We start from the raw sequence: 23,735 nt of genomic DNA, 5'->3' as shown, positions 1-23,735 counted from the left end.
ATCACAGGGTGAAAATGTTTAAGCCCCGCCAGGTCTTACGAAGTCACGTGACCTGAGCAATTTCTACTTCCTTTCTTAAACCTCATTCTCCAAACACTGAGTGTTGGGGCGGTTGTTTTTAAGACAGAGACCTTACAAGGCAGTTGGCACGGCCTGATGATGGGCAAGATCTGAAGAGCAGAGCAACTCTTGGCAGTCATGCTCCCCCCGTTAGAGGTGGAGCTTCCCCCAAACCTCTCAGAAACACTATTCTTTAAAATTTAACAGTAAGCCGTGGGCAAAGCCCTCAGTAGCTCCGTGGGATTAGTGAAAACTGAGATAAGCTCTAGCAGACATTTCTTTTTCAGTAGCATCTTAGGAAAAACATGTCTGCTTATCATCTGCAGGGTGAGTTTCACTTTCTCCCCTCTTCTTTGCAAGATGGGCCAAATCATGACTTTTTTCTTTGACAACTTAGGGAAGAAACATTTTTTCTCACGATTATGTGTTTTGGTGCGGTGATTTCAACTACCGCATCGATCTCACTTACGAAGAAGTCTTCTATTTCGTTAAACGCCAAGACTGGAAGAAGCTTCTGGAATTTGATCAGCTACAGCTGCAGAAATCAAGTGGAAAAGTAAGTCGTGCTTTCAAAACGGTTTTTAACACCTGCTCCGACAAGGAATCACGTCTCCTAAATGTACCCGCTAGCCTTCACCAGTTCAGCTTCCTGAGTGGACCTAACTGATTTGCACGTGATAGGACACGTGTGACACAGGATGGGAGAGTGTCTGTCCACACTCAGGTCCTCTCTTTGCTTTCACTGGCTGAGGTCGAGGTCTGCGTGTCTTCTTATGGCCAAAGGCACTGTCTGTCGCTAGAGGAAAGGACACAGGACACATGTTAGCCACCCCAGGAGATCAGAGCTTGGCCTGGGCTCTGTGGTCGGAGGGGGTTAGCCGACTCCTCCTCCTTCAGACAAGCTGAGCCTGGTCCAGTGCCTCCCAGTGAGTAAGTAGCTGAGCCCAGTTTGAGTCCCAGATGCTTCCAATGGCCCCACGTCGGCGTCTGAGCACACGGCTGGGTGAGGATGACAGGTGCGATGTCCTTGGTCCATGTGCCTCATTTCAGGGCAGGGCTGGTCGGCATGGCTGTGCGTCAGGGGCCCGAAAGCAGCAAGTTGCCCTGTGGACTCTGTTCCAAACATCGTGTTTCTGTTTTTGTTCCTTTTAGTGCCGCACTTGCGGCCTATGGAAGTTCCCAGGCTAGGGGTCTAATTGGAGCTGCAGCCGCCAGCCTACACCACAGCCACAGCATCACAGGATCTGAGCCACATGTGCGACCTACACCACAGCTCATGGCAATGCCACATCCTCAACCCACTGAGCGAAGCAGGGATTAGAACCTGTGTCCTCATGGATACTAGTCGGGTTCATTACCATTGAGCCACAGCAGGAACTCCCAAACATCGTACATAAGTTATTGCTCTATTTCTTGTTAGTGAACATGCTAACAATGAATTCAATATACCAACAATATCTAATGCAAGCCGATTTGTACGCCTCATTCTCAAGACCATTCTGCAGATTAGGTATTACACCCATTTTATAGACAAGAAAACTGAGGTCCAGTTCAGCTTCCAAGGTCAAACAGGCGGGAGACAGAACCATGATACAGCCCGAGGCTGTGACGGGCCGGGCTCATCCTTCCCCCGACATGACATGACCGAGATGCCTCCCTAGACCACGATGTGATGGGGCAGACCCAGCCCCCCGATCTGTCCTCAGTTCTTCAGGGTCACGCTGGCCACCGCCACGCGCCTCGGAGCCTCCCTCCTCCTCCAGCGGATGGTGTTTGTTATACGGGCCAAGGGGAGGGAGGCACAGCAGCATTCCGCTTCCCTTTTGAAAACGCGGTGGATTCGATGGTGGGGAGAGGGACGTTACGGTCCCTTCCTCCCAGTTTTCCGTCGTCTCCCCTCGGTGGGTCGTCTCCCCTCGGTGGCGGGGGCGGCCGGAGGGAAGAGTCGCCGCACAGGCCTTCCCTGCAGGTTTTGCTCTCTGCCTCCAGCCGGTAATGTCCATTCCCTCCCTTGACTCGGTCACTGAGTGAACGTCCGTTCCCGGGTCATCCCACGGCGTCCAGGCTGGACAGAGGGCTGAATGAAGGCGGAGAAGGGCCGGGCTTCCGTTCTCAGCTTCATTTCCCCACTTGGTGTAGTTAACACGTGTGGATCAAGGCCTTGCCAGGTCTGGGCCGGGTGTTACCCTCGGCCTGGACTCTGCATCCTTGCCTGCGCCTGTCTCTGTCACCCAGGTGCTGACAGGCAGATGTGTGACAGATCGGGTGCCCAGGTGGGTGGCAGACCCCGTGGTGGTGTGTAAGTCAGTGGAAAGCATAGATCGTCATCCCTTTTTTTTTTTGCTTTTTAGGGCCACACCTGTTGCTTGTGGAGGTTCCCAGGCTAGGGGTCCAACTGGAGCTACAGCTGCCACCCTACGCCACAGCCACAGCCACAGCAATGCTGGATCCAAGCTGCGTCTGCAGCCTACACCACAGCTCATGGCAGCGCCAGATCCTTAATGCACTGAACAAGGCCAGGGATTGAACCTGCATCCTCATGGTTCCTAGTCGGGTTCTTTAACCGCTGAGCCACGAAGGGAACTCCCGGTAATCATCACTTGTTTGCTGATTAATAAGGCACACAAATGCCCAGTTTTTTACCTATTTGCAAATATAATGTGGATTCTGTTTGTTTAGGGCTAAAACACTCTGGAATGTGCCTTCTATTTGCATGTAACATATAGAACCTAGGAGAGCTAAGATGGTCTCATGACTTCTTTGCCTCATAGATTTTTAAAGATTTTCACGAAGGCACCATTGACTTTGGGCCCACCTACAAGTATGATGTTGGCTCGGCTGCCTATGACACAAGTGACAAGTGCCGCACCCCTGCCTGGACAGACAGGGTCCTGTGGTGGAAGAAGAGGCATCCTTTTGACAGAACAGGTGTGTGAGCTGCGTGCGCCTTCAGAGCTGGGGGAGGGCGAATGATCAGTGCCCGGGGGGGGGGGTCACTTTTATTTAGTTCAGTGCTCTTTGCTCTGTGAGTAGCAGTTCTTTTGCTAACCCAGAACTTTGCCAGTCACCCCAGGACTGGAGCTTTGGCAGTTGCGCTTTGGGGGAGCCTCCCCCCACCCCCGGGCCTCCTTCTAGAGACTGCGGTCTGCAGGTGGACCTGGCTGTCCCCATCCCTGCCCCACAGCTGTTCCCCGACTTCCTGCTGCCGCCTTCTGTCCCTGGTGGGGACAGGGAGAGGCCCGGCTCTTCCTCTCCACATCCCTGCCTCACACCCTCAGGCGCTTTTTCCAGCCCATTTTGTTTGGCCTAACTCTTATCTGCTTAAAGCGCCAATTCCAAATCAAGCATGAGCAAGAGCCAAGAAAGACAAGAAAACTGTAATTGCAATGTATACATGTAAGGATAACCTGACCCCCTTGCTGTACAGTGGGAAAATAAAAAAAAAAGAAAGACAAGATTTTTTTTTTTGTCTTTTTAGGGCCACACCCACGGCATATAGAAGTTCCCGGGCTAGGGGTCAAAAAGGAATTGTAGCTGCTGGCCACAGCCACTCCTGATCGGAGCCGTGTCTGCAGCCTACACCACAGCTCACAGCAACACTGGATCTTAACCTACTGAGCAGGGCCAGGAATTGAACCCACCACCTCATGGATACTAGTCAGGTTTGTTACCACTGAGCCACAACAGGAACTCCAACAAGATTTTTTAAAATCAATTCTTCGTCAATCAAGTTTTGAACAATTATTGATGCCCAGCGAGGAAGCACAGTTAATTCAAAGTTCAAACGCCTGTAATTAATACCTAAACACCCAAACTTTTCTGGTGAGATTTCAAAGCCCGGAAATTGCACCTGCAGATTGGGAAGTCAGACGCCGTTTTGTTGAGATCAGCTTGTGGACAACTGCACAAGGGGCACGATGCCCTAACGTTGGTTTCCGGGCTCTGCGTCTCCAGCTGTACAGAGCTGCGGGTCTCCCGTTTCTATGGGCCTGGGGCAGAATCCCCGCAGCCGCGGCTTCCGCGTTCTCACCCAGTCTGCCTGCTGGGGAGGATGCAGGCAGCGCTGGTTTGGATGATCCACGTGGGAGGAGTTTTTTACCCCTGGTTCCAAAGCCGCCTTGACGAGGTTTCAAGGCCAAGGAGTTAGAGGGAAAGAGTCTGGGGTGGGGGTGGGGGGTGTCCGTGACATGGATCCCTGGTGTGGGCGATCTATAGTCGGCGATCGCATATGTTGACACAATTTTGTCTTGTGTGTGTGTCTCTTGATTGGGATCCTTGGAGTAGCCGGAGAACTCAACCTTCTAGACAATGGCCTGGATGCTGACCCCAAAGTTAGACACGCCTGGTCCCCTGGCACCCTCAAGTATTATGGCCGAGCAGAGCTTCAAGCGTCTGACCACAGGTATGGTCCTGGCCACCGTGGGCACGTCCTCGGCTGAGAAAGGCGCTGCCTGCTGCTCCCAACCCAAGAGTGTGTGTGTAGTGTGTGAGTGTGTGTGCACGCACGTGTGTAACTTACAGTAAAGAGCAGGAACAGTATGACAAATAGCTGTGTACTTGCCGCCAAGATTTAATCAGTGTGAGCATTTTGTCATTGCTCCATATCATAAGTGACATCACTTAATGAAAGTTGCAAAGACATAATCTACGGCGATTTGTGTCATTTATTTATTGATTTTTTTCTTTTTAGGACCGCACCTGTGGCTTATGGAAGTTCCCAGGCTAGGGATTGTATTGGAGCTGCAGGTGCCAGCCTCCATCACGGCCACAGCAACGGAGGATCCAAGCCGAGTCCATGACCTACGCCACAGCTCATGGCAACACCAGATCATTAACCCACTGAGTGAGGCCAGGGATCAAACCTGTATCCTCATGGATACCAGTTGGGTTCATAACCTGCTCAGCCACAACGGGAATGCCTCGTTTAACTTCTGATGAGTGACGTCGCTGTGCTCTTGCTTTTTTGTTACTTAAATTTTTGCAACACAGTCACGCCACTGTTAGAGACCTGGCACATGCATGTGTAACCACTGTCCAATATTCCACTAAATGTATCCTTGCAGTTTACCCATTCACCTACAGATGAATAGCGTCCCCAATGTTGTATTATTACGAACACCATAGGGTTTTACGGTGCTGGATTCGGGTTTCTGATGCTCTGAGCTGTTGGTTTGGCCTATGCGTTGTGGATTAGGATCGGACACGGCAGCAGAGGTCTGTCGGCCCGGCGTGCACTGGGACCAGCCCCAAGGGGAGCTGATTCTCATAGGACATCTTTAGAGACAGAGGAGGCATATGAGGGTGTGATCTTCCCATGGCTGCTACCAAAACTAGCAGGTCAGTTTCCACTTTTGCAAGGGAAGAGTTTAAGAAAGAGCATTGGTGATAAACAGTTGGTCGGACTCTCAGTCTAAATCTTAGGTGCTTCTAGTTTTTTGAGAAACCGCTGTTGTCAATATATACCTAGAAATGAGCGATGGGAAGTCTGCCGATCTGTGGCTTTCAGGTTTGCTAGTGCAGTGAGGACATTTAAAAGCAGTCATGTAACTAGTTTTTAAAGAGGAGCCTTCTCTGTAGGCCCTTCCTGGCGCTGAGCATAAGGAGTGGACGAAACAGAGGGGACCATGCTCTCAAGGAATCTGTTACAACCTGGCCCCACAATGCCACTGTGCTCAGACTGAAACCCTCTGTCCTAGTGAGGTCAGACAGACAATAAACAAAAATGCCGTGAAATTTTTTTTTTTTTTTTAACATTAGCTTTTTTTTTGTTTTTTGTTTTTTGTTTTTTTTTGTCTTTTGTCTTTTGTTGTTGTTGTTGTTGTTGTTGCTATTTCTTGGGCCGCTCCCTCGGCATATGGAGGTTCCCAGGCTAGGGGTTGAATTGGAGCTGTAGCCACCGGCCTACGCCAGAGCCACAGCAACTCGGGATCCGAGCCTCGTCTGCAACCTACACCACAGCTCACGGCAACGCCGGATCGTTAACCCACTGAGCAAGGGCAGGGACCGAACCCGCAACCTCATGGTTCCTAGTCGGATTTGTTAACCACTGCGCCACGACGGGAACTCCCCCCGTGAATTTTTTTAAAAAAAAAAGTAGTGGCAGGCCAGAGGTTGGTGCAGTTTCATACCAAGTGGTCAGAGAAGGCCTCTCTGATAAGATGCCCTTGGAGCTGAGACCTGAAGAAAATGAGAGAGTGAGCCACGCAGGGGTCAGCGGGAGCGCATGCCAGGGCCAGAGCATGGAGTGAACATCTCGGAGCCTGGAGAATAGAGAAGATGGTGAGGGGAAGAGCCATCGGAAACGGGGCGAGATGAGCAAGCATCGCCAACTCGGAACCCTGTGGGCCGTAAAAAGGACAGAGGGTTTCACTCTGAGCACAGTGGCATTGTGGGGCCAGGTGGTAACAGCCACCTGAAGAGACTCCCGTGGGAGCCAGGGAGGAAGCTGGTGCGGCAAGCAAGGGAGGGGATGGTGGGGCTTTGGGCCCGGGTGGCGGCCGGTCGCTGTGGTGATCAGTGCTTGGCCTCTGGTTAGGTTTTGAAAGTGCAGCAGAATTGGCCGATGGATGGCATGGGGGCTGTGAGGGGGAGGAGGGGAGGGTGACTCTGGCGTTTGTGGCCTGAGCAGCTCCGAGGATGGAGCAGCATTTCCTCAGCAGGGAAGCCTGGCGGGGCGGGGGGGCGGGGAGGACAGACCGAAACATCCTGGATGGAGACCACCTTAGACATTTATTGGTTTTTCTCATTACAAAAGCAGAACATCTTGGTTGTCGACAGTGAAAATATACATAAACAAACCAGTCGCCCACCGAACCACCCTCTGACTCGATGTCTGGTGACGGATTGTCCTCTCTTTTCATTGCATTCTTCCATGTACATTTTCCACCAAAACATGTGTCACATGTGCTCAGGTGCGCAGAAGCTTCAGGTGTTTAAACTGAATAAGAAAACTAGGATCGTATTATGTGAACTGTTCTCATCTGCTTTTTCGCTTGCTACATTAACATTTTTAAAATTAAGCTTTTGATGATGAGGTCATTGTAGATTTGAACGCCGTTGTAGGGAGGAATGAAGAGCTCCCAGCACCCTTTACCCAGCTCCCCCCAGTGGTAAGACCCTGTAATTCACCAGGATAGTGACATCAATGTGGGGGAGACAGAATATCCATCACCCTGGGACCTCCTTTCCCTCGCCCCCACACCTCCCTAACCTGTCAGCCACGGACCCATTCTCCCTTCCCATCACTTTGTCATTGCAAAAATACTCTATAAATGGAACAGAATTGGGGGATTGGCTTTTGCACTCATCTTCTTTCTCTGGAGCTTCATCCAGTTGCTGGCGTATTGGAAGTTGGTCCCTCTTCATGCCGAGTCAGCGAAGCTGCCTGCCCATGCCCACTCCTGCTTCCATCAGAGATGCTCCATTTCCAACACATGAGGCTTCTCTGAAAAGTTTTCCTGCTGAAAGAGTTTTTAAAAAATACTCGGTGTTAGATTTTTTTCCCCCATCTTCTTGTTTCTTGTTTCTGGGTGCAAAAAAAAAACAAAAAAAAAACAAAAAAAACCTAACAATAATCATGTAAATTCAGGGGGTACTACTGATTTAACACCCCATCTCTTAATTTTTCAGCATTCCCTAGTTTGAAAGGTTGCCACCGTATCATATACCATTTTGTATTATGCTTCGTTTCCACTTAATATTATAAATGTCTTCAATAAGGTGACATAATCTTCATAAGGGACTTTTCAAAAATTTTGCAGAGTGAACCAAACCGTCCCTACATAAAAATCACAGCAATCGCCTTATTTCCTGAAGATCCATTTTTCTGTGTGTGTCAGATTTCTACATCATTCTCTTTTTTTGTCTGCACCAAGCCACGTGGAAGTTCCCAGGCGGGAGATTGAACCCATGCCACAGCAGGGACCCAAGCCACTGCAGGAAAATGCCAGATCCTTAAGCCACCGCACCACCCAGAAAGTCCCACGACGTCACTCTCCGAGAGCGCATGGCATCTGATGTTGTGGTGCATCCTAACTTAACTGTCTCCCTATCATGGGACAGTTACACTGTCTCCCCTTTTCTCTCCCACCGACGGTGCTGTAATGGTCAACCTTGTGTATAAATCTTTGTCTGGTTTTCTGGTCATTTCCTTAGAACGGCTATCCAGAATTGGGATTAGTTGGTCAAAAGAGATGAACGTTTTTGAGATCCTTAACACACATTGGCAAATAGCCCCCTGAAAAGCGTAACCCTTTCTAAGCATCCTCGGCAGTCCCGGGATTACACGTAAAGAACCTTTGCTGATGGCTGGTGTCGTTTTCTGTCAAATCATCCTTAGATAGAAACGCCAGGAGAGCCCCAAGGTTGAGGAAAGACCGACTGAAGCCGCAGGACGGGACAGCCTGGCTGCGGGGCTCTGGGGGGAGGGGGCGCACACAGGCTGCGTGGTTGGTGTTGGCTGTTTCCGGCAGAGTGGGGACTGAGGTGGGGGCTGGGGGCCATCCGGTCCCAGGTTAACGGTCCCCATCTTCCCCCGTATCTCACGCAGACCCGTGCTGGCCATCGTGGAGGTGGAAGTGCAAGAAGTCGATGTGGGTGCTCGGGACAGGGTGTTCCAGGAAGTGTCCTCTTTCCAGGGCCCCCTGGACGCCACGGTCGTCGTCAACCTTCAGTCGCCGACCTTGGAAGAGAGAAATGAGTTCCCCGAGGACGTGCGCTTGGAGCTCATGCAGACCTTGGGGAGCTACGGCACCATCGTGCTCGTCAGGTGAGGGGACCCGCTGGGTGCCGCTCCCGGGGGCATCGGAGAGCACGCTTGGGGTCAACCTGGCCACTTTCTTCTCTTCCAGGATCAACCATGGGCAGATGCTGGTGACTTTTGCAGACAGTCACTCGGCTCTCAGCGTCCTGGACGTGGACGGGATGAAGGTGAGTGTGATTGGTTTCTTGTGCTTTCACTGGGTCGGGTCTGTAGCAGAGATGCGGCAGGAGGTCAGGCGCTGGTCCCCTCCGTTCCAGCATCTGGTTCTGGAATCTTTGGTCAGGGTGTCCACCGTCCAGCCTTGGCTCCTTGCAGGACTGGGGAGAAGGAGCAAGCTTTGGAGCGCAGCTGGCCCTGCGTGACGGGGTCCGTCTGTGTCCACACCTCGCCACAGGAGAGCTGCCCGGGTCCTAACCACCAGGAAACCCCATCTTTCTCTTTACAGAATGTGGTTTAGAACATGCGGCTCGGAGGTCGTTTCTGTTTTGAAAACATCCTGGTTTTTTTTAACACAGTGGAGTGAAAGGCTGGAGCTGTCAGTTCAGCTTTGAGTTGGATCGGGGTGGGCGGGGCAGGGCCCGAGGTCTAGACCCGTGTTTCTCTTGGCGAAACGTGAAGGTGGCCCCCGCTCTGAAGCCTGCGATTGAGCGGGGAGCCCTTGGGGCTGAGACGGGCTGTCTGACGTCCACGTTCATTCCCGGGGGGCTGCCGTGTCCTCCCAGGTGAAAGGCAGAGCTGTGAAGATCAGACCGAAGACCAAGGACTGGCTGAAAGGTTTGCAGGAGGAGATCATTGGGAAGCGGGACAGCCTGGCCTCCATGTCGCCCACGGCCAACTCCTGTCTGCTGGAGGAGACCTTTGACTTCACGAGTCTGGACTACGAGTCGGAAGGTGAGTCACCCTGCGAGGGCGTCCCAGTCCCTGTGGCCAGGTGGGCAGGTGTGCTGTTCTCCCAGCCACGGCACAAGAGCCTCAAGAGCCCGTCTGAGCCCCGCCCCCGGGAAGGTTACGGAGGAGGCTTGAAGGGCAAGCTTGCTTCCCCTGTGAAACGTTGGCTGGTGTTCACGTGCAAGGGTGATGCATGCGATGGTGAACAAGACCAGAGGTGGCTGAAATTGCACTGACGTCATGAAGGTCCTGTTGTGGCTCAGCAGGTTACTAACCCAACTCATATCCATGAGGACACAGGTTCGATCCCTGGCCTTGCTCAGTGGCTTAAGCATCTGGCGTTGCCATGAGCTGTGGCATAGGTCACAGAGGCGGCTCGGATCTGGCATTGCTGTGGCTGTGGTGTAGGCCGGAAGCTGCATCTCCAATCTGACCCCTAGCCTGGGAACTTCCATAAGCCACAGGTGCAGCCCTAAAAAGCAAAAAATAAAAATAAAAACAAAATTGCACGGAAATCAGTGGTTTTGCGGATGTCAGGGCTGTGGACTTGGTCCTGTGTCTCAGGCACCCATGGAATTGGGTCCTGGCCCTGCGGTCACGTCGGTACCCTGGGCTGTGCCTTGGGGGTTCTGACATGAACCATAGGCCTCGGTCATGAAACAGACCCACCGATGAAAGACTGGGCCCTTTCACCCTAATTGTTTGCTGTGATGCTTCCCTCTGCCAGGGGATATTCTCGAAGATGACGAAGACTATTTGGTGGACGAGCTGAATCAGCCTGTGGTCTCGGACGGTGAACTGGGTGGAGATGAGCTTTCTGATGCCCCCAGCTCTACGGCAGTGGCACCTACCGGCAGGTCGCCTGCACTCACCAAAAAGAAGCAGCATCCAACCTACAAAGGTAGCTCCACCCGCCTTTTCTAAACAGCCTCTGGTATGGTCGCATTCACTCTCCCAGAAGCCGGATACCACATGCCACCATCAGGTGTGCCAGTCCCATGAACAAAGGGTAAAACCCATCATAGCAAGGGGTGGAAACTGGGCTCTGGGGAGGAACCCAGCTGCCATTCCACCGATTTCCTCCAATGCTTCTATTTTTTTCCAATAACCAGTGCTCCCATCAAACACCAGATGCTCGATTGCTCTGGTGTCCTCTGTGTATTTAGATGGTCACAGCTCTGGGCTGGTTTTACGTTTCTGATTGTTTTCCCCTCCCCAAACTTCTCTGATTCAATCCCATGAGAGACGTGTTCAATATCTATGTCCAGAATTGCTTGTGCCATGTTATATTCGTATGATATTCTCTTATCATGCAGTAATAGTATACCGTAGCATCATTATGTCATTTTAGACTGAAGAGGGACTGAGAGTCACAGGGAACTGCAGGTCCCTAAGGGATGTGGTGGAATGGCTCTTTTGAGTGAGGTTTAAAACCCACTAGCGTTCCGTGGGCTGGGAAGTAGACTGGTTCATATTCCCCATCAGACTTCTCAGCTCAGTCTCACCACAGCCATGAGTACCTTTTATATTTGGTCACTGTGTCCCCACTGGAGGAGAGCAGGACCCTGTGAGTTGGGGCTGAGAACAGAGAATAGGGGTGAAAATAAATTAAGATGCTTTCCAGGAGTTCGTGTTGTGGCTCAGTGGGTCAAGAACCTAACTAACATCCATGGGGATGAGGGTTCGATCCCTGGCCTCGTTCAGTGGGTTAAGGATCTGGCATTGCTGCAATGCACAGAACCACGTTGATTCTCTAAAGAACGCTGCTGCTGTTGTGGGCAACAGTCCCCAAACGTGGATACGTGTCCGAATCACCTGGGAAGCTTTATGAATTGTCAAGATTTCCAAGGTCTCAGCCCACACCTGCCATACCCACCTCTCTACGACAGGTCTCAGCAATCTGTAACTTTAAAAGCTCCTGATGGTTCAGTGCAGCCAGGCTACGGACCGGCTTTGAGAACAAACATATCAAAGGGCTTGGGGATCTTTGTACCTCTCCGGGCTAAACACCTTCCCTGGAAAGCATTTTGTTGTTGCTGTTGTTGTTTTGTCTTTTTAGGGCCACCTCTTTGGAGTTCTGCCCGGGAGAGGCGGGATTTCTCCTTGGAAAGGGAGCTCCAAAGAGGTGGCACCATTGGATTTGACGGACGGGATGTTTGAGCCAAAATGAAGTGAATCAGGGGGTGTCAGAGGGTGGGAGAGAAGACCTAAAATGGTCCTGAATTTAAAGGTAAGAAATGCGTATGTAACAAAATAGAGCAGTCGCCTCCCCAGGCCCCTCCGGGCCTTAGAGGGATTTTGCAGGGTGACTCAGGGTGGCAAACACTTGTGCGGCAGCTGCCATGGGCTGTAGGATTTGGGATTTGAGTATGAACTTGACACTCCGTACGGGACCTTGCTGCCCTCACCTCCCAATCCGCTGTCCTGTTTTAGAGCGAGGAGTTGAACAGGAGAAGCTCTGGTTTTCCACTGTCTACTGTGGGAAGCCTCGTGTACTATTTCAGAAGGAAACGTGCCTCCGCTTAGAAATATTTCAGTGTCGCTCATGTCTGGACAACACACCTTGTCCGCGGTTCACTGAATGTGCCGAGCAGGCATTAGGTGCCCTCCCCCGCCCCCTTGCATGCCAGCAGAAAGGGATCCCCTTCCGGGGGTCTGGCCACCCCACCGCCGGGTCCCTGCAGACCCGGGTCTGCCCTGACACCTGACTCCCCTCCCGCCGTGCCCTGCAGATGATGCTGACCTGGTGGAGCTAAAGCAGGAGCTGGAAGCCGTCGGGGACCCCCGCCACCGCTCTCCAAGTAGGTCTCTGTCGGTTCCCAATAGGCCTCGGCCACCTCACCCACCGCAGAGACCCCCCCCTCCAAGTAAGACTCCGCTTGCTTTCCGCTCACCACAGTGCCTGCTGGGAATCATCACATACCTCCTGCTACCCAACAAACGGCTCTAAATCTAGCCTTCGGTTTCCGCGGTGCTTTATCCCTCCTCAGCCTCCTGTTTGTCCTAAATCTGTGGCAAATTGGGTATCAGAGAGAGCTGTGTTTCTCGAGGCCAATCAAACGATTTCTTTACAAAGCTGTTTTTCATCCTCCCATGGCTGTGCTTTTGCTCTAAGCTGCTTTTCACTTTGAAATTTTACACGGTGGAAAAGTGGGGCCACAGACAATCTAGGGGCACTTTGAGCTCCTTCCTCCCCCAGCCGCACAGCATCTTCCAGCATCTTCTCTCCTGGACAGCTGCCCACCCTCTCTCTGCTTCTCAGGACTTAGGCCAGGTGCCCGGACATGTAGGGTGACCCCTAACGAGGCGCCACCCCATCTCTGAGCCCGAGCCTGCTGAGAACAGCCCTTCCCAGCCCCGGGCTCAGGGTGGCACTTTTCTTCCTGGCTCCTCAGAAAAACTGCTTTGCCCAGGAATCGTCCCTTAATAACCTGAAATGGAGTTGTGACACGCTTTTGATCAGTTTCTGTTTGCTCCACTGTTTGCTTCTCCCCCTCCCACGCCCAAATATGACAACTTCGGCGTAAAGATTTTCCTATGGCTGGACTTTCAAAATTGCATTCATCTCAGCTTAGGTCACAGTAGTAATTGATGGCACGCCAGCCACACACAACTTGTTAAGCTGATTTTTTTACTTCTCTGGGTTGGTACTCAGAAAATAAAATATTAAATAAATAAAAAACAAATTTATAGCCTATATTACTGTGGCAATTTACAAAAAGAGATGAAACAATTTTTTTTTTTTTGACCTTTGTCTTTTTAGGGCTGCACCCCTGGCATATAGAGGTTTCCAGACTAGGGGTCAAATAGAGCTGCAGCTGCCAGCCTACACCACAGCCCCAGCAACATGGGATCTGAGCTGCATCTGTGACCTACATCCTTAACCCTCTGAGCAAGGCCGGGGATTGAACCTGCAACCTCATGGTTCCCAGTCGGATTTGTTTCTGCTGTGCCATGACAGGAACACCTAAACAATAAAATTTTTAATTTCACTTACCTAGAGATAATAGTTGTTATCCAAAAGATGTCTTTCGCTTTTCCAATTAGATATATCTATATCTATGCTTAATTTTTATTTTTTTTAATTTTAATTTTTTTTACAAAATTGGTATCCATTTTGTTTGGTTATTTGTCTTTCCTCTACTGTCTCTGTCATTAAATGTTGTTCTAAAGCATGACTTTTTTTTTTTTTTTTTTGGTCTTTTTGTCTTTGTTGTTGTTGTTGCTATTTCTTGGGCCGCTCCTGCGGCATATGGAGGTTCCCAGGCTAGGGGTCGAATCGGAGCTGTAGCCACCGGCCTACGCCAGAGCCACAGCAACGCGGGATCTGAGCAGCGTCTGCAACCTACACCACAGCTCACGGCAACGCCGGATCGTTAACCCACTGAGCAAGGGCAGGAACCGAACCCGCAACCTCATGGTTCCTAGTCAGATTCGTTAACCACTGCGCCACAACAGGAACTCCTAAAGCATGACTTTTTAATGGCTGCAACTATTATTTAATAGAGTTGAATCCCCTGCTTTGGGATTTTGTTCAGATTTTGCCCACAAAACATTTTAAAAACTTGGTCCTAATAACAGTCGTGTGTTTTAAACTGCTTAAAAATGATGAATCAGATTTTGTGTCATATTGAAACCCCTGCTCATGTTAGATTAACACTTGCATGCAAACCGTGCTTCTCTAGAGAATCTACATTCGTAGGCACGAGTGCTTAGAGCCTCAGAAGAGAAATTCAGTAGCTCCTCTGAGTCCCCAGAGGCCACGGACTCACTCAGACCTGAGCCATGACCTTGCTCTCAGCTGGCTGGAAAAGTGCCTTGAAGCAGCCGTGACTTCACTGAGACTGAGAGTCTGCCCTCCTTGGTTCTTCCAGCTGGTTTCATGGTGAAAAAATCCGCTTCGGATGCGTCCATCTCCTCCGGCACCCACGGGCAGTACTCGATTTTGCAGACGGCAAGACTTCTGCCCGGAGCACCTCAGCAAGCAGTGAGTTCTGCGTTCAGATCAGAGGGACCGGGCCCGCATCTCTTAGCATCTCCTCTTTTCAGGGAATATATAGATTTCTGTCTCTTTTAACCCTCTGCCTGTCCACTGCTCATCCCCAAACCCTGTAACTTAGTACCAGATCCTTTATAGGGTTTTTTAATCCTCACACAGCGCGTTAGCGAGAGAATCGCATGTGATGAAAAAATCCCAGGTGTCCCTTCACAGTGAGACTGTTGGTTTCCGGACCCATCTGCTTCTCTCTCTTCTGATGCTTGCCTTTGACCTTGGCCTATGGAGCAGTGGTTAGCAGAAGGGAAACAGGAGAAATGCAGACAGTTGTCTTGAGAGAAGAGGCTGAAAAGAGGCCTAACAGGACCCAAATAACTCAGTAGGGGACACTGGTCACCATGACAGTCCTGTGGGACTTTAGGGACAGGGAGTTCCCGAGGGCGGCAGTGAGCCCCAAAACTGTAGGTGAAAGTCAGAGAACTGGAGATGAGGCAGGAGGGAGGTGGAGCCGCGGGCCCATGGGCCCCAGGAGAGCGCAGGGAGCCGGGCCAGCCGACCGGCCGTCGCGGCCACAGTAGAAGCAGGCGGTGGACGCCACCTCAGTGGTTTACAGCAATGAAGGCGGTCCTCAAAGGTGACCCAGAGGTTTGGGTTAAGAGGTAGGAAGGTGAAAAGGTAGAAGAAGAACTTCTGAGAAAATACCTGAAGGTGCTTTTGTTTTTGTTTTTCCTCAAGTGTAGTCGATGTAAATGCTATGTTAATTTCTGTCGTGGGGCGAGTGATTCAGTTACGCACCACAAACATTCTCTTTCATCTCCTTTTCCATTATGGTCTCTCCCAGGATATGGAATTTAGTTCCCTGTGCGACGTAGGACACAGGTCTTGATTTTTAATCCAGCCTCTGTATCATAGTTGGCATCTGCTAACCCCAAACACCCAGTCCACCTCTCCTCTGTCTACGCTACCCTTTGGCAACTCCAGCCTGTTCTGTCTGTCTGGGAGTCTGGAAGGTGTTTTTTGTTGTGTTTTATTTTGTTTATCCATTTATTTGGGTTTTGTTTTTGTTTTGTTTTTTTTTTTGTCGTCATTTCTTGGGCTGCTCCTGTGGCATATGGAGGTTCCCAGGCTAGGGGTCCAATTGGAGCTGTAGCCGCCGGCCTACACCAGAGCCACAGCAATGCGGGATCCGAGCCGCGTCTGCAACCTACACCACAGCTCATAGCAACGCTAGATCCTGAACCCACTGAGCAAGGCCAGGGATGGAACCTGCAACCTCATGGTTCCTAGTCGGATTCGTTAACCACTGGGCCACGACGGGAACTCCCTGGAAGGTATTTTAATGACTCCTCTGGACCTTGGAAGGAGTGACTTCTGATGACGCGTTCAGGCTTTTACCTGGTTATTGGAAGAGAGATAGCGCACATTGCAAAAGCCTGTAACCACCTGTGTGGGAGACGGGGGTCCTCTAAGCATCATCGGTTCCTCTTCTTGGTGCGCCAGTGCCGGGTGGGGGCGGGGGTGAGCGTGGGAGAGGCTTGAAGGCTGCCGTTTAGACTGGAGTTGTGTTTCAATCCCCCTCTGATGGGGAGCTCTGTCCAGCCTCACGCTCACACACAGATCAGTAGGCAGTGAACCCGCCAGGCGAGACCCTTCTCCTACCTGTGCTCATGTGCGTTTCTGCCTCATTTCGTCCTCAAGCCCAAAGCTAGGACCGGGATAAGTAAGCCTTATAACGTCAAGCAGATCAAAACGACCAACGCGCAGGAGGCGGAAGCAGCGATCCGATGTCTCCTGGAAGCCGGAGGAGGTGCGTGCTCCCCACAACTCTCCTCCCAGTTCTGCTTCTCTTGTCCTCTTCCTACTAAATGGGGCTTAAAAAAGAAAGTAACTTTTTTTTTTTTCTGGAGACAGAATTAAATGAAAGTACCCTTTAGCAACATTTTGTCAAGTTCTGCTACTGAGATGTCCATTTAAAACTATGTATTTAAAATTCAGTAAGTATGTAAAAATCATCCCCAAATGATTAAGCAGCTCTTAAGGGAGAAACTGAAATAAATGAGGATGAGTTTTAGAAGCAGTTCGAGCTCCAGGCACTAAGTCATCCTGGCTGCTCTGTAAAAGGAGATGCGTGGATAGGCATCCTCTTTGAGGCAAAAAAAATCTACTTTTTAAATCACCAGCAACTGTGGATTCTTTGCTGTCAGGCAGGGACCTCTTCTCTGCCACGCTGCCTGTTCATCTTTTGTTGCTGTTACTTCACGTTACCTCATATTTTAGCCTGGAATCTCCCCTTCGCATTCACAACCACTGGAAGCTAACTTTTTGGGGTTTTTTCCTTCTGATTTTGTACCAGCATCTCTTCTGAAGGGGGTAGATTATGCCCTCCGAAAAGCCCGATGCAGTTGCAATTGCCTGATTTGCTTTTAGTTGGGGTATTTATTTGAAATTCGCAAATCACATTTAAGGAGGGCATGGATCAAGAGCCTGAGAACCACCACGGTGGGATAACACCTTGGTTTCTTTTTTATTAAAGAGTAATAATACCTAAAATTGTATGGCTGTAACAACCCACTTGTCCATCAACTGATGAATGGATAAAATGTCATGTGTCCATACTGTAGAGTATTATTCACCCATAAAAATAATAAAGTACTAACACCATTCTGTCATGGGTAAATCATGACAATAATATGCTTATTGAAAGAAACCAAACACAAAAGGCCATGGATGGCATGATCCCATTTATCTGAAGTGTTCAGAGTAGTCAAATCTATACAGAGCGAAAGAGTGGTTTCCAGGGGCTGGCGAGGAGGGATGGGGTGGGTATGTGTGGGGCTTCTTTTCGGGGTGACGGAGAGCCTCTGGGGATTAGATTGTGGTGACAGTGTCCAACTGTGTTACTACACTGATACCCACCAAGTTGCATCCTTTAGAAGAGGACATTTTATGGTATATGAATTATATTGCAGTAAAGCTTAAAAAAAAAAAAAACCTGTAGATATCGAGGTTAGGAGAGGTTAGAGGTTTGAAATCTATGCAGGGTCCCAACTTAACATTTTCTTGGTCATGGGCCCTAATGAGACTTTGAGGACATTTGCATCAGCTCCCCTGAGAAGCACAGGTACTCATGTTAGGGCCTCCCCCAGCCTCCCCCACACAGACCCCAGATCACCATCCCCTGTTGAGACGGGAAGCGTGGGAAGCGGGGAGCCACAGTTAGCATGTTGGTCCTGGTTACCCTCAAAGAGTTATTCTTAGCTAAAAAAGAAATACAAGAGTTCCTGCTGTGGCACAACGGGATCGGCAGTGTCTTGGGAGCACTGGGACACAGGTGCAGTCCCCAGTCGGGCACGGTGAGTTAAGGATCTGGCATTGTCACAGCTGTGGCTTAGGTCCCAACTGCGGCTCAGATCTGATCCCTGGCCTGGGAACTCCATATGCCGTGCGGCAGCCAAAAAAGAAAGAAAGAAAGAAAGAAATACCTGGCGTCAGTGAGTTATCCTTACCATGCAGACCACCTAAAGATTAAGCCAGGCATTGAGTTGCCCTTCCTTTACATTACAGCCGTGCCATGGTATCTTGCAGGCATCCCGGGAGAAGCCCCAAACGCCATAGGCCTGAGGGACCAGGGAGCTTCCAAACCAGAGTCCGCAGGGGGCATGGCTCCGCTCCTGCCCCGTCGGCCGGCACCCAAAGTTCCTGCCATCAAGAAGCCAACCTTGAGGAGAACAGGAAAGGTAAGAACCCGGTCACATAAGCCTGTCCCTCCTAGGTTGTTCAGATGTCTCGTTAGATAAAAATTACATCTCCAGCGGGTCTCCCGATATTCACAAGCCCCAGACACAGCTCCATCCTTGAGGAAAATGCCCGGCAGTCACTCTCTCCTTGGAGTCCCTACTGCTTCCTGGCGCACGCTGAACAGAAAAGTTGGGAATTTGTCACCAGGACGGGAACAGCTTGGAGATATCAAGCTGCCCAAATGGTCATTTCAGTCCCCAGAGCGAACCACAGTGGCACGCTTTATTCCAAGTGTTCCCATAATGCCCATTCGTGTGTGTGCCATCTGCCCAGGTTCCCATGGACAGATTTTATATGCATTAGAGAAACAATCGACGGTGTGACAAGCGCTTGTGTGGTCCCGGGTCCTGGACCCTCGACAGCTTTTCTTGCCACTTTTCTTGCAGATTGTTTTTTGCTCTCGCTCTCAAGCTTCTCAGCCTTGCTTGCTGCTTCAAAGACATGAGTTTGTCAGGACAGTAGCAGCCCAGAGACTGGCACCCATAGAGACCTCTGGATCTTCTGTTTGAGCTCAGTGTGCTAGTGACGGACACTCGGTAATCCCTTGGCTGGTCCCGACAGAATGGCTGCTTTGCCACCTGTAGAAAGTGTGAGCGTGGCTTGGGCGCTTGGTTCATACAGAGCTTGCTTTGGGTTCTCTGGGTTGCTCTGCTGTCACACTTCTGCTCATTCATCTGCCCATCGTCCACGCCTTCTCCCGCCACAGAGCTCTTCCTTGCCTCCTCGTCGTCATTCTTGCTTTGTCTTTTCAAAGCCAGGGACAGAAACGGATCCATTTTCCCCACCCGAGGCACAGGAGCAGCAGTTAAAAGCCTGTCAGAGAAGGGGTTGTTTTTGCAGCTAGATTTTGAAAGAGCCCGTGGAAATTCAGAAATGCCGAAGCTTAAGCTACCGACAGCCTTGTCGGTACAAAAGCTCCCTCTGGCCTCATGCAGTTGTTTTTTTTTGTGATCCTTTTGAATCAGAACCAAGGAAGTGAATTGCTAAGTGAAATGTTCCATTCTTCTGCATTTAAATATCAAAGATTCAAGGAGCAAGTACACCCGTTAGTCCTTCAATGAGCTTAATGCCCTGACCTGAGCTACCTCACACTGGCGGGGTACAGACGAAATTATCAGAGCTGCGGCCTCAAAGAAGAGTGTTCAGAGAGGTCCGCTGTTATTAAAGGACGAGCATAACCCCGTTTCCTAGGAAACAGGGGAACGTGCTTCAGATTATTCCTGGTGGCCCTGGTTTTAAAGCTCCCATTCCTCTTTCATGGGACCCACGGGTCCTCCCTGATACGTGTGTCTTAATCCTGTGCTCTTTCTGGTCACATTCCTGCATCCCAGACATTCTCAAATCCTGGATTTTCTAGAATGTCCGCTTCGCCCCATCTCTGCTCCCCTGTGGACCCTGTGTGCTCTGATTCCCAGCTCCCGGGGCGGGCTGCTCACTGACACTCTTTGTCGTGCCTTTTCTCAGCCCGCGTCACCGGAAGAGCAGTGTGGGAATCAGGCTGTCCATTTTACAGTCGGGCCCCCGGAGATGAGCCTTGACGCCCCTCCTCTAGTGACAGTTCCTCCGGTTCCCAAACCGAGAACCCTTCAGCCTGGGAAAGGTGCTGCCCGGAAGCCCGCGCCAGACGAGGCCCCGCCCACGGCCGCGCCGCCCCCTCTGGAGGCCCCGCCTCCTGCGCCCCAGGCGCCCCCGAGGAGGAAGAAGTCGGCCCCGGCCGCCTTCCACCTGCAGGTGCTGCAGAGCAACTGCCAGCTTCTCCAGGGCCTCACCTGCAGCAGCCCCGGCAGCGACTGCCCCCCTGCACACCAGCCTCCAGGGGGCGCTCCCTTTCCACAGCCACCTTTTCTCAGCCCTTCATCGGCCTCAAGCCCGGAAGCGGCTGGCACCAAGAATGCGAAGTCAGGGGCGGCCTCTCTTCTGGGCGACTATCAGGATCCCTTCTGGAGCCTTCTCCATCACCCTAACCTGTTGAATAATTCCTGGCTTTCCAAGAACTTTGACCCCCTGGACTTGGAGACTAGGAACCTCGAAAGGGCACACGCAGCCCCCCCGCAAGTCAGTGTGTCACCTGCCCAAGAGCCACCGCTGGAGCACAGACAGAAAGACCTGGGTCACTGGGTGACAGTCAGTGACAAGGACAAGAGGACGGTGCTGCAGGTGTTTGACCCACTGGCAGAAACATGACTGGGAAACTTGGCAGCTGCTCTCCTGCAGGATGTGTGCCTTTTCTTTGGCATCACTTTACGGGCGGGAAAGCCCATTGGCCTCAACCCCTCAGTGGAGAGAGACATCTGTTTAAAGGCACCCTGAAGACACTGTGGTACTTCTGTCACTCTTGTGTAGTTTACAAAAACTCTGTCTCTTACTCAATAAGATTATTATTCAGCCACCAAGATGTGTTTTATTCCAGACTTGTGCATGTTAAGTTTCCTCTTGCGGAGTTCCCGTCGTGGCACAGTGGTTAACGAATCCGACTAGGAACCATGAGGTTGTGGGTTCGGTCCCTGCCCTTGCTCAGTGGGTTAACGATCTGGCGTTGCTGTGAGCTGTGGTGTAGGTTGCAGACTCGGCTCGGATCCCGCGTTGCTGTGGCTCTGGCGTAGGCCGGTGGCTACAGCTCCGATTCAACCCCTAGCCTGGGAACCTCCATATGCTGCAGGAGCGGCCCAAGAAATAGCAACAACAACAACAACAACAAAAGACAAAAAGACAAAAGACCAAAAAAAAAAAAAAAAAAAAAAGTTTCCTCTTGCGTGTGGGAAACCTCTGGTTGGATTCAGTGTCTGGATTTTAGGAAAGGGAATCTAGCTGATAACACACAAGGAGCGCCCACCCATTGAATTTTAAATGGCTGTTCAATTTATGTGTATATGTGACTTTTAAAAAAAATATTGTTTGTGTTTTACAGATTTGGCATAACTTTTTGGTGACCCACTTGAAGGTTGATGCATAAAGGAAGGATTATACTAAAAAGTGGTTGGGACCATTAAGAGCTGTACCTGGCTGCCTGACCCCAGGTTAAAAAAATATCAGAGTAGGAAGTAGCAAATAGGTCATCCAAGAGAAGAGACCGTTCATTCCCATGAGCCCTTGTGTTTATTTATGTGCACGGATGTTAACGTTGGTGTCATCCCTGCTTTGGTTCTGAAGCCTGTACCATTAGCTTAACCTGAGCTTCAACTGGCTAAAGCCTCTGGCACCCTGTCATGGACTTTGCATGTCCCATAAATTGCTACAGTCCTGAGCTCTGGTGTGGTACTCTAACCAGTTTTTACACACTCTATTCCCTACTAAACAAAACCTTATGGATTTCTTTTTTCCATATATTCCATACCCAGTAAAAGCACAAAATGTGAAAACTCATACTGGCACTTAATACTGATTCTCATTGCTGTCATTCAAGGAATGTTTGTCTTCGTCTGGGATACCTGGCCATGGCTTCAGGAAGGAAAATAGAACATGTCCCTATGTATAAGAAGCCCCGGGACATTCTGAGTTAGCTTATCTACTTATTAGTTTTTTTCGGTACACATTTCCACCACGGCTTCTTGCCTATTCAGTCATTTAAAAAGGCACCAGCTGGAGTTCCCCAGTGGCTTAACAGGTGAAGGATCCAGCTTTGTCACTGCTGTGACTCCGGCTATGATGTGGATTCAGTCCCCAGCCCGGGAACTTCCACGTGCTGCGAGTGCAGCCAAAAAAAAGACATCAGCATTCTGTTCACGTGTCTGAAAAGGTTCTAAGGCCTAGAATCCAGTTGGGGCAGATATCACAATTTTACTGATGAGCGGTTCACTGGCAAAATCTGAGTGTGCCATATACCATATTTAGGAGTCTTTGGTGTCATAGACTCACTCATACAGCAGTGGTTCTGTGTGACCGTAAGGGGACCCGGGAATTCCTGCACTAAGAGCTAATGGTTAGGAAGGCAGGAATCATCTTGCCTGGTGCAATACCACTCTTCTTTCACCCATCAGACCTCTGGGATTTCAGACTTAGCTCTCATTACCACTCTCAAGATACACTGCAGGGGAGTTCCTGTTGTGGCACAGAGGGAAAAAATCCTACTAGGAACCATGAGGTTGTGGGTTTGATCCCTGGCCTTGCTTGGTGGGTTGAGGATCCAGCATTGTTGTGAGCTGTGGCGTGTAGGTCGCAGACTCGGCTCGGATCCCGAGTTGCTGTGGCTGTGGTGTAGGCCAGCAGCTACGGCTCCTATTGGACCCCTAGCCTGGGAACCTCTGTATGCCAAGGGTGTGGCCCTAGAAAGGCAAAACGGAAAAAGGGAGGACAGTTGGAATTGCCTTTAAATCATTGTGTAACTGTTGGGAGGTTTCCTAGGTTTGCAGTATAGCTGGTTGGCAGTAAGCAGTTGCTGTTCTAGGGGTTTCATTCCATGGTTTTTATATTGAGTCTTCTTTTGCTGCTCCCACACTGGCCTTTTTCCTATGACCTTGCAGTTGGTTTCATGACTGTGTTAGGCGTTATAGTTCACTGGGAAGTATTTTAGGCACATGCTTTACAATTCAGCATTGTCTCCCTGATCCCAAAGAGATTGATTCCCTTTTTATAACACAGTCTTCTGACTTCTTGGCCTGCTTTAAAAATTTGCTCTGGGAGTTCCCATCATGGCGCAGTGGAAATGACTCTGACTAGGAACCATGAGGTTGCGGGTTCGATCCCTGGCCTCGCTCAGTGGGTTAAGGATCCGGTGTTGCCATAAGCTGTGGTGTAGGTCACAGACATGGCTCGGATCCTGAGTTGCTGTGGCTGTGGTGTAGGCCAGCAGTTACAGCTCCAATTCAACCCCTAGCCTGAGAACCTCCATGTGCCACGGGTGTGGCCATATAAAAGCAAAAAAAAAAAAAAGAAAAAAAAAAAAGAAAGAAAGAAAAAATTGTTCCAGTAAATTACTGAAACTAGGATATCTGCCTAAGCATTTCCTATAAAAGTTTAAAGTTGTTGAAGTTCAAGACAATTAATACAATTCTCCTGACCCGTGTATAAGCAAGGTAATCACCAAAACATTTGCTTTATAGTGAAGTTATTCGATTAGAAAGGAAAGCTGCAAAAATTACTTATTGAGTGACTGGCAATTAATAAAACCCTGTAATGTTTATTTGAAGTGATACTTTGTACTGAAATTGTAAAAAACACCTATTAAAGTTTTGGTTTGGTTTTGTTTAATTTGACTTATTTTTTTCAGATATGACGAGAACCTTGGGGTATCTT

The 23,735-nt window shown here is 50.2% G+C and overlaps 1 protein-coding gene across 10 annotated transcripts in view; it reads left to right on the top strand.

The window, feature by feature from the left end:
* Positions 1-23,690, top strand: part of SYNJ2 (synaptojanin 2) — a 97,370-nt gene extending 73,680 nt beyond the window's left edge. For 5 of the 10 annotated variants that reach the window (XR_014844016.1, XR_014844002.1, XR_014844007.1 and 2 more), the window contains 13 exons: positions 458-616; positions 2,832-2,988; positions 4,345-4,462; positions 8,609-8,827; positions 8,910-8,988; positions 9,544-9,712; positions 10,437-10,610; positions 12,442-12,576; positions 14,584-14,696; positions 16,404-16,512; positions 18,291-18,442; positions 19,968-20,928; positions 21,246-23,690. Coding sequence is in view for 4 of the 10 variants with exons in the window: in XM_085022637.1 (XP_084878763.1) it covers positions 458-616; positions 2,832-2,988; positions 4,345-4,462; positions 8,609-8,827; positions 8,910-8,988; positions 9,544-9,712; positions 10,437-10,610; positions 12,442-12,576; positions 14,584-14,696; positions 16,404-16,512; positions 18,291-18,442; positions 19,968-20,687 (2,304 nt within the window). In the remaining 6 variants the exon portion in view is untranslated. Of the gene's footprint in view, positions 1-457; positions 617-2,831; positions 2,989-4,344; positions 4,463-8,608; positions 8,828-8,909; positions 8,989-9,543; positions 9,713-10,436; positions 10,611-12,441; positions 12,577-14,583; positions 14,697-16,403; positions 16,513-18,290; positions 18,443-18,889; positions 19,040-19,967 lie in introns of all 10 variants that reach the window. The other 5 variants (XM_085022637.1, XM_021086423.2, XM_085022652.1 and 2 more) reach the window with 2 other exon arrangements.
* Positions 23,691-23,735: the final 45 nt, after the last annotated feature.

Source organism: Sus scrofa, chromosome 1, assembly GCF_054392235.1.
Source record: "Sus scrofa isolate SSC_HxYL_T2T_F1_AM1 chromosome 1, Sscrofa_HxYL_maternal_Yorkshire_Landrace_v2.0, whole genome shotgun sequence".
Classification (NCBI taxonomy): Eukaryota; Metazoa; Chordata; class Mammalia; order Artiodactyla; family Suidae; genus Sus; species Sus scrofa.
This window is presented reverse-complemented; position numbering and strand designations above follow the sequence as displayed.